A 15,063-nucleotide genomic window follows, 5' to 3' on the forward strand; every position below is an offset into this window, starting at 1 on the left:
GCGCCATAGTAAAAAAAATCTGCCCCGCCCATCTTCGTATTCAAAACTCTGTTAACCCGTGGTGAGCCCCAGATACCGCCGACTGTGTAGTGTTTTACTGACTGCACAGGTAAGAGCTTGAGGCCAGTTTATTACCTGTTCACACGCCAGGGCGACTTTTGACACTTCATTCAATGACCCTGACGTCCAATACCCCGACGAATTAACCGATGTAATTATATCAATCATGCCAATATTAATTGATCAGGCCGCGGACCGCGTGTTTGTGTTTTGACAGCGGTTGATCTGTGTCGAATAAAGGCTTAAATGACTTCGACAATTAAAGTCAAACGCATATATGACCCTGATGACTTTGTAACACACGTGACATGGATGTTGCGTTTGCAAAACGAAAGTAACATGGACTGTAGAACAAAAAGACCGTTGATGATAATTTCATTCTGTAATCATGAAGCGGCAACTAAAGCAGCAGTCTATTGAATCATTTTTCGAGAATTCGCCGAAACGATAGAAGGCTTAGCCCGGTCTGTTCACCGACAAAGTCAAAACACAGATCGTCATTTTTACCGACTGAATGAAGAAAAATATTCATGGCTAAAGTACGACGAAGATGAAGGTAAGTTATTTAGGTGTCATATGGTTACTAAAATGTATTTTGTATGATATAAATCTCTTACATGTCATAATAAAATATAAATTTTTTAAATCATTTTTTTAAAAAATGTTATTGGCTAGTTTGTATGACTGATTTATAGGCGTATATTTAATGTAAAAAAATTAGATAGATCTAATAGATGTCTAGTTGATATTTGATAAAAATGTATTATTTCCAAATTTCACATTAGTGACTAATATATACTGACTTTGTTTAATCACAAAACCAAAAATTAAAATTAATTCTTTTTCAATATTTTCAGTGATTAGGTGAAAGTATTTATCTAGAGTGAAAGTTTCATGTTTAAACATTTTATTAATTTATTTTTATTAACTTTGAATGTTTCATTTGATTTGTAGGCATGTTTTGTAAGCAGTCTGCTTACAAAACTTAGCAGACTTATGGACAGAGATCAGAAAAAGAAATATCACTATCGCCACATTGTTTGATCCTGATGACAATTAAGTGTGAAGTTGTGCTGTAAGAAAAAGGACAATTTGTGTGTGAAAATGACTGACAATTGTGACAGTGGAAATCATATTATATTAGTGCTGTGACATTACATATTGCTATTGTGTTTAGTGTGATATCATAGTGCTTATTATTTTAAGAAATTTGAGCTTTGGAAGTGTATCAGTAACATTTAATTAGTAATCTGAAAGAGAGATAGAGAGAGACCATGAGTTTGAGAAAGTCTGAGTTGGTAAAGAGAATGAAGAACGAGCAATGTATTAATTTAAGGATGTACAAATATGGATGAGTCAGAGATTGGTAAATGCTGATTGCTGTATTTATTTTTCTTACATATTGAATAAATAAATTCATATTACCATGATTAAAATAGTTTATCATTATTTCTGAAAACAATTTCTAAGAGGATTTTACTAACGACTGCACAACAAATCATCTCCCTAAAAATGAAAAGGGACATAACTCATGTAAACAAATTATCTCCCTTTAATTAATTAATATTGGTCTTGCGGCGCGCTGGGAAAATGATCCCGCAGTTTCCTCCATAGTAAAATCTGAAGTCATGGTGATCCCTGTTATATCCTAACACCACAGCTCTATCACTACGTCAGGTTTATACCCTAACACCACAGCTCTATCACCACGTCAGGTTTATACCCTAACACCACAGCTCTATCACCATGTCAGGTTTATACCCTAACACCACAGCTCTATCACCACGTCAGGTTTATACCCTAACACCACAGCTCTATCACCACGTCAGGTTTATACCCTAACACCACAGCTCTATCACCACGTCAGGTTTATACCCTAACACCACAGCTCTATCACCACGTCAGGTTTATACCCTAACACCACAGCTCTATCACCACGTCAGGTTTATACCCTAACACCACAGCTCTATCACCACGTCAGGTTTATACCCTAACACCACAGCTCTATCACCAGGTCAGGTTTATACCCTAACACCACAGCTCTATCACCATGTCAGGTTTATACCCTAACACCACAGCTCTATCACCACGTCAGGTTTATACCCTAACACCACAGCTCTATCACCTCGTCAGGTTTATACCCTAACACCACAGCTCTATCACCACGTCAGGTTTATACCCTAACACCACAGCTCTATCACCATGTCAGGTTTATACCCTAACACCACAGCTCTATCACCTGGTCAGGTTTATACCCTAACACCACAGCTCTATCACCACGTCAAATTTATACCCTAACACCACAGCTCTATCACCACGTCAGGTTTATACCCTAACACCACAGCTCTATCACCATGTCAGGTTTATACCCTAACACCACAGCTCTATCACCTGGTCAGGTTTATACCCTAACACCACAGCTCTATCACCACGTCAAGTTTATACCCTAACACCACAGCTCTATCACCACGTCAGGTTTATACCCTAACACCACAACTCTATCACCACGTCAGGTTTATACCCTAACACCACAGCTCTATCACCACGTCAGGTTTATACCCTAACACCACAGCTCTATCACCACGTCAGGTTTATACCCTAACACCACAGCTCTATCACCACGTCAAGGTTTATACCCTAACACCACAGCTCTATCACCACGTCAGGTTTATACCCTAACACCACAGCTCTATTACCAGGTCAGGTTTATACCCTAACACCACAGCTCTATCACCACGTCAGGTTTATACCCTAACACCACAGCTCTATCACCACGTCAGGTTTATACCCTAACACCACAGCTCTATCACCACGTCAGGTTTATACCCTAACACCACAGCTCTATCACCACGTCAGGTTTATACCCTAACACCACAGCTCTATCACCACGTCAGGTTTATACCCTAACACCACAGCTCTATCACCACGTCAGGTTTATACCCTAACACCACAGCTCTATCGCCACGTCAGGTTTATACCCTAACACCACAGCTCTATCACCACGTCAGGTTTATACCCTAACACCACAGCTCTATCACCATGTCAGGTTTATACCCTAACACCACAGCTCTATCACCACGTCAGGTTTATACCCTAACACCACAGCTCTATCACCACGTCAGGTTTATACCCTAACACCACAGCTCTATCACCTTGTCAGGTTTATACCCTAACACCACAGCTCTATCACCACGTCAGGTTTATACCCTAACACCACAGCTCTATCACCACGTCAGGTTTATACCCTAACACCACAGCTCTATCACCACGTCAGGTTTATACCCTAACACCACAGCTCTATCACCACGTCAGGTTTATATCCTAACACCACAGCTCTATCACCACGTCAGGTTTATACCCTAACACCACAGCTCTATCACCACGTCAGGTTTATACCCTAACACCACAGCTCTATCACCACGTCAGGTTTATACCCTAACACCACAGCTCTATCACCACGTCAGGTTTATACCCTAACACCACAGCTCTATCACCACGTCAGGTTTATACCCTAACCTACCCGTCAGGTTATACCTACACCACAGCTCTATCACCATGTCAGGTTTATACCCTAACACCACAGCTCTATCACCACGTCAGGTTTATACCCTAACACCACAGCTCTATCACCATGTCAGGTTTATACCCTAACACCACAGCTCTATCACCATGTCAGGTTTATACCCTAACACCACAGCTCTATCACCACGTCAGGTTTATACCCTAACACCACAGCTCTATCACCACGTCAGGTTTATACCCTAACACCACAGCTCTATCACCACGTCAGGTTTATACCCTAACACCACAGCTCTATCACCACGTCAGGTTTATACCCTAACACCACAGCTCTATCACCACGTCAGGTTTATACCCTAACACCACAGCTCTATCACCACGTCAGGTTTATACCCTAACACCACAGCTCTATCACCACGTCAGGTTTATACCCTAACACCACAGCTCTATCACCACGTCAGGTTTATACCCTAACACCACAGCTCTATCACCACAGTCAGGTTTATACCCTAACACCACAGCTCTATCACCACGTCAGGTTTATACCCTAACACCACAGCTCTATCACCACGTCAGGTTTACACCCTAACACCACAGCTCTATCACCACGTCAGGTTTATACCCTAACACCACAGATCTATCACCACATCAGGTTTATACCCTAACACCACAGCTCTATCACCACGTCAGGTTTATACCCTAACACCACAGATCTATCACCACGTCGGGTTTATACCCTAACACCACAGCTCTATCACCACGTCCGGTTTATACCCTAACACCACAGATCTATCACCACATTAGGTTTACACCCTAACACCACAGCTCTATCACCACGTCAGGTTTATACCCTAACACCACAGCTCTATTACCATGTCAGGTTTATACCCTAACACCACAGCTCTAAAATTTGATATAATTACAGGAGTTGTTATAAGTGGTATACATCTTTATATAATTACTGGAGTCTGTATAAGTGGTATACATCTTTATATAATTACTGGAGTCTGTATAAGTGGTATACATCTTTATATAATTACTGGAGTTGCATCTTTATATAATTACAGGAGTCCAGTGGTATACATCTTTATATAATTACTGGAGTCTGTATAAGTTGTATACATCTTTATATAATTACAGGAGTCTGTATAAGTGGTATACATCTTTGATATAATTACTGGAGTCTGTATAAGTTGTATACATCTTTATATAATTACTGGAGTCTGTATAAGTGTTATACATCTTTATATAATTACAGTATTTTGTATAAGTGGTATACATCTTTATATAATTACAGGAGTCTGTATAAGTGGTATACATCTTTATATAATTACAGGAGTTTGTATAAGCGATACGCATTCCTGAGATGTGAGGACGAGAGAGAACAGTTCCTGTATCATCTCTTGTCTCTGAATGCTGTTGACTATTCCTGCTTCACCAACAGCTTCACAAACACAAGTAAGTTGTCCAGTGAAATAACACCCTTCAATCAAATGCCTTACCCTCCCGTCCAAAACTTAATCTTCTAGTCAAATGCCTCAAACTGCAGTGTAACATTTCACCCTCTAGTCTATTGCTTCAACCTTCAGTCCGATACTTTACCCTTCAGACCAATACTTCACCCTTCAGACCAATACTTCACCCTTCAGACCAATACTTCACCCTTCAGACCAATACTTCACCCTTCAGTCCAATACTTTACCCTTCAGACCAATACTTCACCCTTCAGTCCAATACTTTACCCTTCAGACCAATACTTCACCCTTCAGTCCAATACTTTACCCTTCAGACCAATACTTCACCCTTCAGACCAATACTTTACCCTTCAGACCAATACTTCACCCTTCAGTCAAACATTCCACCCTTCAGACCAACACACCTCACTCTCCAGTACAATATTTGTGTATGTATGTATGTTTATGTATAAAACATTTAAGGTTATCTAGAAAATTAAGGCCTTGTTGCCCAGCACTACTGCATCACTCCAGTGTAATGTTAGTGTTTGTATGTTGGTAAGGGCTGTAAGTATACCTGATAAAGACCAACATATACCCCACTATGTAGATCCTGTCTCACCACTACTGTGTAATGTTAGTATGTTGGTAAGGGCTGTAAGTATACCTGATAAAGACTAACATATACCCCACTACGTAGATCCTGTCTCACCACTACTGTGTAATGTTAGTATGTTGGTAAGGGCTGTAAGTATACCTGATAAAAACCAACATATACCCCACTACGTAGATCCTGTCTCACCACTACTGTGTAATGTTAGTATGTTGGTAAGGGCTGTAAGTATACCCGATAAAGACCAACATACACCCCACTATGTAGATCCTGTCTCACCACTACTGTGTAATGTTAGTATGTTGGTAAGGGCTGTAAGTATACCTGATAAAGACCAACATATACCCCACTACGTAGATCCTGTCTCACCACTACTGTGTCATACATCAGCTGTCATTGGTCTTTACAGTGGTTCCCTACAAAATCCTCATCTACCCATGTCCTAAGTTTGGATGTTCTACAACGAGTGCAAACCCTTGGATCAACCTGGCAGGCCAGGCTGGAGAAACAGGGGTCACAGAGATAGCCAAGGGTCTCCTGGAGTTCAACCTTGAGGTAGGTTATATATCACAGATAGCCAAGGGTCTCCTGGAGTTCAACCTTGAGGTAGGTTATATATCACAGATAGCCAAGGGTCCCCTAGAATTCAACCTTGAATGTAGGTTACATATAGCAGATATCCAAGGGTCTCCTAGAATTCAACCTTGATGTAGGTTACATATCGAAGATAGCCAAAGGTCGCCTGGAGTTCAGCCTTGAGATACATTAAACTTTTACAGTGTAAAGTTATGATAATTTGTTTCTTTTAACTTCAGATACCACTTAAGCATGATGTATAAAAATATTTTTTATTTCAGCACAAAAACCTTGGTGTGTTGACAACATTGAGAATTGGCCATGACAACAGTGGCATGACACCTCGTTGGCTTGTTGACTACGTACTAGTACGCAACGACCTGACAGGACACGTCTACAAGTAAGTCACACATGCAATGTTTTATTGCATTTTTGTCAGTTACATATAGAAATTTATCCTTCTGATAAATCTTCTGGAAAACACTGAAGCAATGAGCAGTGAATATATGAAATTTTGCAGTGAAAATATAAATTTTTCATTTTTGACCTATCAGAGTGAACGTTAGTGCTGGTATTCACCTCATGGAAACTTGCTGACTTTTCCAATCAAAGGGAAGATAGATCAATGAGTTATTTTGCTGTATTTCTGAAATATTCAGACTTGTTTTTGACAAAATACTCACTTGACGATAGCTTTTCATGCACAGATTCTCCGATAACAGCAGAAAACGCTTAAATTGCATTGATCAGTCCTTTCAAAATGAAATGGAGTGATGCCACAAAGAGAAGACGTTATGAATTATGTTACTGATTGCCGTTGAATATAACATGTATTTCACGAGTATGACACAATATTGAATTATTCTGTCATACGAGTGAAATACATGTTATATTCAACGGGAAACCATTCAATATCCTCTATATATATCAGCAGTCTATATTATGATATTTGTGTACAGTTTTGTATTTTTTCTAAAGTACAAGTTTTTACGTAGTTTTGATATATTTCAGGTTTAACTGCGGTCGATGGTTAGGGAAGGGTGTGGATGATGGGAGTACAGAGCGCCTCCTAGTGGCAGAAGTTATCCCTAAAACATCGGACATGGATGGTAATCACAACCATTTCATGTTTCTCACTCAATCAGAAATTTTCATTTACCGCTCTAGCAGTGATCAGAAACCTTGTATGGAATATTTTAGTAATACCTTTAACCTTAAAATAAATATGACTTCTGCAGCACGATCACAAATGTGTATATTTGACTTTTTAACCCTGGTAAATCCTAGCCACAATATACTGCTGGGCTAAGGATATCTTCTCTTTAGCTCCATTGGTTAAGACTAGTAAGCCAGAGGTCCCTGGTTCGATCTCTAAATTTAATTAATCTTGTACTCTGTTACAACTTCATGACGACAGTAGAGCAGTCAACCTGCCAGCAAATTGGATGTTTTTATACTGCTGAGCTTTCATCTGACCTCCCTGATTATTTCTAATCTGTTGAACTGATTTTTAACAGAAGGAGAAAGGATGTCAAAATTTTACTGATATGTCCATAGTCTATACTTGTATGCCAGGTGTTATTAATAATATATAGATGGTTTTGCCTTATCAACAGAGGACCAATGATTTCAAGTTGTATTTGATATATAGAGTAAGGAATATTTCAGTTATGTTTACATTGTATTATGTTGTATACACTACAGGACTGGACCTAGCCGTGCTAGTCTCTTCATGTTTACATTGTATTATGTTTTATACACTACAGGACTGTACCTAGCTGTGCTAGCCTCTTCATGTTTACATTGTATTATGTTGTATACACTACAGGACTGGACCTAGCAGTGCTAACCTCTTCATGTTTACATTGTATTATGTTGTATACACTACAGGACTGGACCTAGCTGTGCTAGTCTCTTCATGTTTACATTGTATTATGTTGTATACACTACAGGACTGGACCTAGCCGTGCTAGCCTCTTCATGTTTACATTGTATTATGTTGTATACACTACAGGACTGGACCTAGCAGTGCTAACCTCTTCATGTTTACATTGTATTATGTTGTATACACTACAGGACTGGACCTAGCTGTGCTAGCCTCTTCATGTTTACATTGTATTATGTTGTATACACTACAGGACTGGACCTAGCTGTGCTAGCCTCTTCATGTTTACATTGTATTATGTTGTATACACTACAGGACTGGACCTAGCTGTGCTAGCCTCTTTATGTTTACATTGTATTATGTTGTATACACTACAGGACTGGACCTAGCCGTGCTAGCCTCTTCATGTTACATTGTATTATGTTGTATACACTACAGGACTGGACCTAGCCGTGCTAGCCTCTTCATGTTTACATTGTATTATGTTGTATACACTACAGGACTGGACCTAGCCGTGCTAGCCTCTTCATGTTTACATTGTATTATGTTGTATACACTACAGGACTGGACCTAGCTGTGCTAGCCTCTTCATGTTTACATTGTATTATGTTGTATACACTACAGGACTGGACCTAGCAGTGCTAGCCTCTTCATGTTTACATTGTATTATGTTGTATACACTACAGGACTGGACCTAGCAGTGCTAGCCTCTTCATGTTTACATTGTATTATGTTGTATACACTACAGGACTGGACCTAGCAGTGCTAGCCTCTTCATGTTTACAATTGTATTATGTTGTAATACACTACAGGACTGGACCTAGCCTGTGCTAGCCTCTTCATGTTTACATTGTATTATGTTGTATACACTACAGGACTGGACCTAGCCGTGCTAGCCTCTTCATGTTTACAATTGTATTATGTTGTATACACTACAGGACTGGACCTAGCCGTGCTAGCCTCTTCATGTTACATTGTATTATGTTGTTATACACTACAGGACTGGACCTAGCCTGCTAGCCTCTTCATGTTTACATTGTATTATGTTGTATACACTACAGGACTGGACCTAGCTGTGCTAGCCTCTTCATGTTTACATTGTATTATGTTGTATACACTACAGGACTGGACCTAGCCGTGCTAGCCTCTTCATGTTTACATTGTATTATGTTGTATACACTACAGGACTGGACCTAGCCGTGCTAGCCTCTTCATGTTTACATTGTATTATGTTGTATACACTACAGGACTGGACCTAGCCTTGCTAGCCTCTTCATGTTTACATTGTATTATGTTGTATACACTACAGGACTGGACCTAGCTGTGCTAGCCTCTTCATGTTTACATTGTATTATGTTGTATACACTACAGGACTGGACCTAGCTGTGCTAGCCTCTTCATGTTTACATTGTATTATGTTGTATACACTACAGGACTGGACCTAGCCGTGCTAGCCTCTTCATGTTTACATTGTATTATGTTGTATACACTACAGGACTGGACCTAGCTGTGCTAGCCTCTTCATGTTTACATTGTATTATGTTGTATACACTACAGGACTGGACCTAGCTGTGCTAGCCTCTTCATGTTTACATTGTATTATGTTGTATACACTACAGGACTGGACCTAGCCGTGCTAGCCTCTCATGTTTACATTGTATTATGTTGTATACACTACAGGACTGGACCTAGCTGTGCTAGCCTCTTCATGTTTACATTGTATTATGTTGTATACACTACAGGACTTGACCTAGCTGTGCTAGCCTCTTCATGTTTACATTGTATTATGTTGTATACACTACAGGACTGGACCTAGCTGTGCTAGCCTCTTCGTCGCCCAGGAGTATGTCACCAAACTCACCCAAAAAGTCCTCAGATCAGAGTATGTATACATAGAGACATTACTGACTGTTTATTTATCCATTTGAGCAATACAGGCCCAATAGGCCACTTGCTTAACTATATAGTGTAAAAAGTTATTAGAAATAGATTCATTTTTAGACAAAGTCTCAAGTGACCTATTCTAATCGCCTTATGTCTGTCGTTGTCTGTCGTGCGTCTGTAAACAATTTACACTTTCAACTTCTCCAAAACAGCTGAACCAAATTCAATGAAATTTGGCAGGAAGCTTCCATAGCCTAAGGTCAACTAAAATTATAAACTATATATGGTGCCGACCCCACAGAGGTCTGAGAGGTGGGGTCAAAAAGGGTCAAATTGACAAAAATTTCAAAAATCTTCTTCTTAACTCCCAGATATGGTAGAATCAAATACTCTCATAGATAGAAAGGTCTAAAGGTTCTTTACCAAAATTGTGAATTTCATGACCCTGGGGTCTCACGTTTCCCCCTGGGAGGGGGTAAAGTTTACTATAGTTTATATAACGTTTTTGAACATTATTTGTTCAATTTCCATTGGAAATAATACAAACTTGGTTAGAATTATCATTACTTTACTATAATTCATATCGGGAAATCACAATTTTGACTATCATTTGTTTGATTTCTATTGGAATTCATTCTAACTTTGTCAACATTATCAGAATAAGATGACAGTTTGATGGTATGCATGTTGGCACTGACTGACCTCCAGGTTGCTGATGGTTGGGGCCAAAAAGGGTCAATTAAATTAGCTTAAATATTTCAAAACACAGGTGCCTGTTAAGGCCCATGGGCCTCTTGTTTCTCTGGAGATCTCCTATGTTCTTTTGACCAATTTCTTTGAAATTTGGTAGGGTTTTAAATCGTGATATTGATTTATGTTTGACAATCTGAAGACTTAACTCTTGATTACTTGTATGCTTCACATGTACAGTACTCTTGTGTTTATAAACACATGCACATATAGTTCCTTGCTTTTTAGAAGTCAATGTTCTTTAATTTTAAAATTTTTTTTTTTGAAGATTTGAAAATTCCAATGATACAAGAAATGCTTGGTCACGCTGTCAACAATCTGGTAAAACACTACTACAAGCCAGAGAAAGAGGTGACATAGTTTTCCTTACAATGTGTAATATATGACAGTAAATTGATAGTTTTCCTTACAATGTGTAATATATGGACAGTAAATTGATAGTTTTCCTATAGTTTTCCTTACAATGTGTAATATATGACAGTAAATTGATAGTTTTCCTTACAATGTGTAATATATGACAGTAAATTGATAGTTTTCCTTACAATGTGTAATATATGGACAGTAAATTGATAGTTTTCCTTACAATGTGTAATATATGACAGTAAATTGATAGTTTTCCTTACAATGTGTAATATATGGACAGTAAATTGATAGTTTTCCTTACAATGTGTAATATATGGACAGTAAATTGATAGTTTTCCTTACAATGTGTAATATATGGACAGTAAATTGATAGTTTACCTCACAATGTGTAATATATGGACAGTAAATTGATAGTTTTCCTTACAATGTGTAATATATGGACAGTGAATTGAGGATTTTTTTAAAAATGTAATTGATTTGATTGTATTTGGACCTTGAGAAACTATCTGTCAATGTTAATGATATATGAAATGGATCATTGTTAGAAAGTGTTATAATTAGTTATATTTGTGTAGCGTGGCAGTCTGACATTCCTACTGTGTGGGGACCGGGGACTGGTACACTGTATGGAGCTGGTATTCCAAAGTGGTTTCAGATCCTCACGACTCTTTCGGAACAAGTTCTTCATCTGGGATTATCTAGGTAGGTCATGTATTTATTGAGTTTATCATATTACAATCAAATATAGTGAAGTTTCGAAGTGTCCAGAGAATCAAGCATCAGATGTCCTCTTCCTGTGTGTATACCTAAGGAGTGAAGTAAAAAATGATAATAATTTCAATAAAATGTTTAAAGTAAGTTTATGTGACAAATTGTTTGAATATCTTGTCATGTATACTTATCTGTGTACCTATAATTATTTACTTTGTTTACAGAGAAGGTAAAGGGTCACTTTGAATGTGTGCTGAGTGGGGAAGTGAGAAGGCCAATGACAGAGGGAGCCAAGGCTGGCTACTGGCTCTTCTGTAACATCCTTACTAAAATAAACAGTGCTGCCGAAACTGTAGGCAAGGATGGGAAGTTCCAGATCTTTGTTTGTGTGGGCATCAGGTGAGTATCGCTTATGTGAAGATCTTTGTTTGTGTGGGCGTCAGGTGAGTATTGCCTATGTGAAGATCTTTGTTTGTGTGGGCGTCAGGTTATCATCTCCTATGTGAAGATCTTTGTTTGTGTGGGCGTCAGGTCATCATCTCCAATGTGAAGATCTTTGTTTGTGTGGGTATCGTGTTATCATCTCCTATGTGAAGATCTTTGTGTGGGCGTCAGGTTATCATCTCCAATGTGAAGATCTTTGTTTGTGTGGGCATCAGGTTATCTCCTATGTGAAGATCTTTGTTTGTGTGGGCGTCAGGTTATCATCTCCTATGTGAAGATCTTTGTTTGTGGGGGCATGGGGTTATTATCTCCTATGTGAAGATCTTTGTGTGGGCGTCAGGTTATCATCTCCTATGTGAAGATCCTTGTTTGTGTGGGCATCAGGTTATCATCTCCTATGTGAAGATCTTTGTTTGTGTGGGCATGAGGTTATCATCTCCTATGTGAAGATCTTTGTTTGTGTGGGCATCAGGTTATCATCTCCTATGTGAAGATCTTTGTGTGGGCATCAGGTTATTATCTCCTATGTGAAGATCTTTGTTTGTGTGGGCATCAGGTTATCATCTCCTATGTGAAGATATTTGTTTGTGTGGGCATCAGGTGAGCATCTCCTATGTGAAGATCTTTGTTTGTGTGGGCATCAGGTCATCATCTCCTATGTGAAGATCTTTGTTTGAGTGGGCATCATGTTATCATCTCCTATGTGAAGATCTTTGTTTGTGTGGGCGTCAAGTTATCATCTCCTATGTGAAGATCTTTGTTTGTGTGGGCGTCAGGTTGTCATCTCCTATGTGAAGATCTTTGTTTGTGTGGGCGTCAAGTTATCATCTCCTATGTGAAGATCTTTGTTTGTGTGGGCGTCAAGTTATCATCTCCTATGTGAAGATCTTTGTTTGTGTGGGCATCAAGTTATCATATCGTATGTGAAGATCTTTGTTTGTGTGGGCATTGGGTTATTATCTCCTATGTGAAGATCTTTGTTTGTGGGGGCATTAGGATATCATCTCCTATGTGAAGATCTTTGTTTGAGTGGGCATCATGTTATCATCTCCTATGTGAAGATCTTTGTTTGTGTGGGCGTCAAGTTATCATCTCCTATGTGAAGATCTTTGTTTGTGTGGGCGTCAGGTTGTCATCTCCTATGTGAAGATCTTTGTTTGTGTGGGTATCATGTTATCATGTCCTATGTGAAGATCTTTGTTTGTGTGGGCGTCAAGTTATCATCTCCTATGTGAAGATCTTTGTTTGTGTGGGCGTCAGGTTGTCATCTCCTATGTGAAGATCTTTGAGTGGGCATCAGGTGAGCATCTCCTATGTGAAGATCTTTGTTTGTGTGGGCATCAGGTTATCATCTCCTATGTGAAGATCTTTGTTTGTGTGGGCATTGGGTTATCATCTCCTATGTGAAGATCTTTGTTTGTGTGAGCGTCAGGTTATCATCTCCTATGTGAAGATCTTTGTTTGTGTGGGCGTCATGTTATCATCTCCTATGTGAAGATCTTTGTTTGTGTGGGCGTCATGTTATCATCTCCTATGTGAAGATCTTTGTTTGTGTGGGCGTCAGGTTATTATCTCCTATGTGAAGATCTTTGTTTGTGTGGGCGTCAGGATATCATCTCCTATGTGAAGATCTTTGTTTGTGTGGGCATTAGGATATCATCTCCTATGTGAAGATCTTTGTGTGGGTATCATGTTATCATCTCCTATGTGAAATATCAGGCAGTACTTCAGTACATTACCACCAGTGTTTACTAACATGTGGAAGGTATTGTATGTTGATTGGCAGATATAAGACTACATATAAGACTGCTTTAAAAACAGTTTATTGTTTACTACAGCATTGGGGGTCATTAGACACACTTCACTTGAAATATGTGTATATTACATGTGAAAAGTCAGGAGAGAAAAAGTCATGATGATTGAGGTATTTTGTGTTGTAATAAATCTTCTTTTTATTTCCACAGGGACCATGTGATACAGAAAATGCTTCCTCTGATAGCAAACACCCCAGTGACAGCGACCATGTTTGAGGAACACTCGTTCTTTCGTGACCAAAGCCTTACCAACTACCTCGTACACATCCTTGGCACACTGGATGAGTTCCACATCGTACTAGAGGCGTCACTGTTACGAGGATTGTCCATTTAACTATGGAAGACATCATTCTTACCAAGATTAACTAGCGGAGACATCATTTTTACGAGGATTTAATTAGCAGAGACATCATTTTTATGGGGATTTAAGAAGCAGAGGCATCATTTTTATGGGGATTTAACCAGTGGGGACCTCATTTTAATGTGGATTTAACTAGGGAGACATCATTTTTACGAGGATTCAATAATGGGTGACATTATTGTAATAGTGATTTAACAAGCCATGACATCATTCTTATGCAGATTACAGATAACAAAACAATCGAACATGTTATATACAGAATATTCTTTATAGACCATTTTAACAGACGGTTCTTAGGAAATCGCCAACCGGTATCATCCCAATACTATGTCAGGGGTGGCCAGCAGGTATCATCCCAATACTATGTCAGGGGTGGCCAGCAGGTATCATCCCAATACTATGTCAGGGGTGGCCAACAGGTATCATCCCAATACTATGTCAGGGGTGGCCAACAGGTATCATCCCAATACTATGTCAGGGGTGGCCAACAGGTATCATCCCAATACTATGTCAGGGGTGGCCAACAGGTATCATCCCAATACTATGTCAGGGGTGGCCAACAGGTATCATCCCAATGCTATGTCAGGGGTGGCCAACAGGTATCATCCCGCCAACAGGTATCATCCCAA

At 39.2% G+C, this 15,063-nt stretch overlaps 1 protein-coding gene and 1 long non-coding RNA gene across 6 annotated transcripts in view; both read left to right on the top strand.

Moving 5' to 3' along the window:
• The window catches only part of LOC117328230 (DENN domain-containing protein 5B-like), a 66,762-nt gene that overhangs the window by 46,598 nt on the left and 5,101 nt on the right, over positions 1 to 15,063 (top strand). For 4 of the 5 annotated variants that reach the window (XM_033885685.1, XM_033885684.1, XM_033885683.1 and 1 more), the window contains 9 exons: positions 4,916 to 5,037; positions 6,056 to 6,201; positions 6,504 to 6,622; positions 7,234 to 7,331; positions 9,912 to 9,989; positions 11,010 to 11,092; positions 11,680 to 11,806; positions 12,040 to 12,214; positions 14,224 to 15,033. In XM_033885685.1, the coding sequence (XP_033741576.1) occupies positions 4,916 to 5,037; positions 6,056 to 6,201; positions 6,504 to 6,622; positions 7,234 to 7,331; positions 9,912 to 9,989; positions 11,010 to 11,092; positions 11,680 to 11,806; positions 12,040 to 12,214; positions 14,224 to 14,407 (1,132 nt within the window). In that variant the 3' untranslated portion in view covers positions 14,408 to 15,033. The remainder of the gene's footprint in view (positions 1 to 4,915; positions 5,038 to 6,055; positions 6,202 to 6,503; positions 6,623 to 7,233; positions 7,332 to 9,911; positions 9,990 to 11,009; positions 11,093 to 11,679; positions 11,807 to 12,039; positions 12,215 to 14,223; positions 15,034 to 15,063) is intronic. The other variant, XM_033885682.1, reaches the window with a different exon arrangement.
• On the top strand, positions 52 to 1,490 carry LOC117328232. The gene is made up of 2 exons (XR_004532929.1): positions 52 to 616; positions 1,015 to 1,490. It is a non-coding gene; the product is annotated as an uncharacterized LOC117328232 (long non-coding RNA).

The sequence above is a fragment of the Pecten maximus genome, chromosome 5 (genome assembly GCF_902652985.1).
Source record: "Pecten maximus chromosome 5, xPecMax1.1, whole genome shotgun sequence".
NCBI classification, from domain to species: domain Eukaryota; kingdom Metazoa; phylum Mollusca; class Bivalvia; order Pectinida; family Pectinidae; genus Pecten; species Pecten maximus.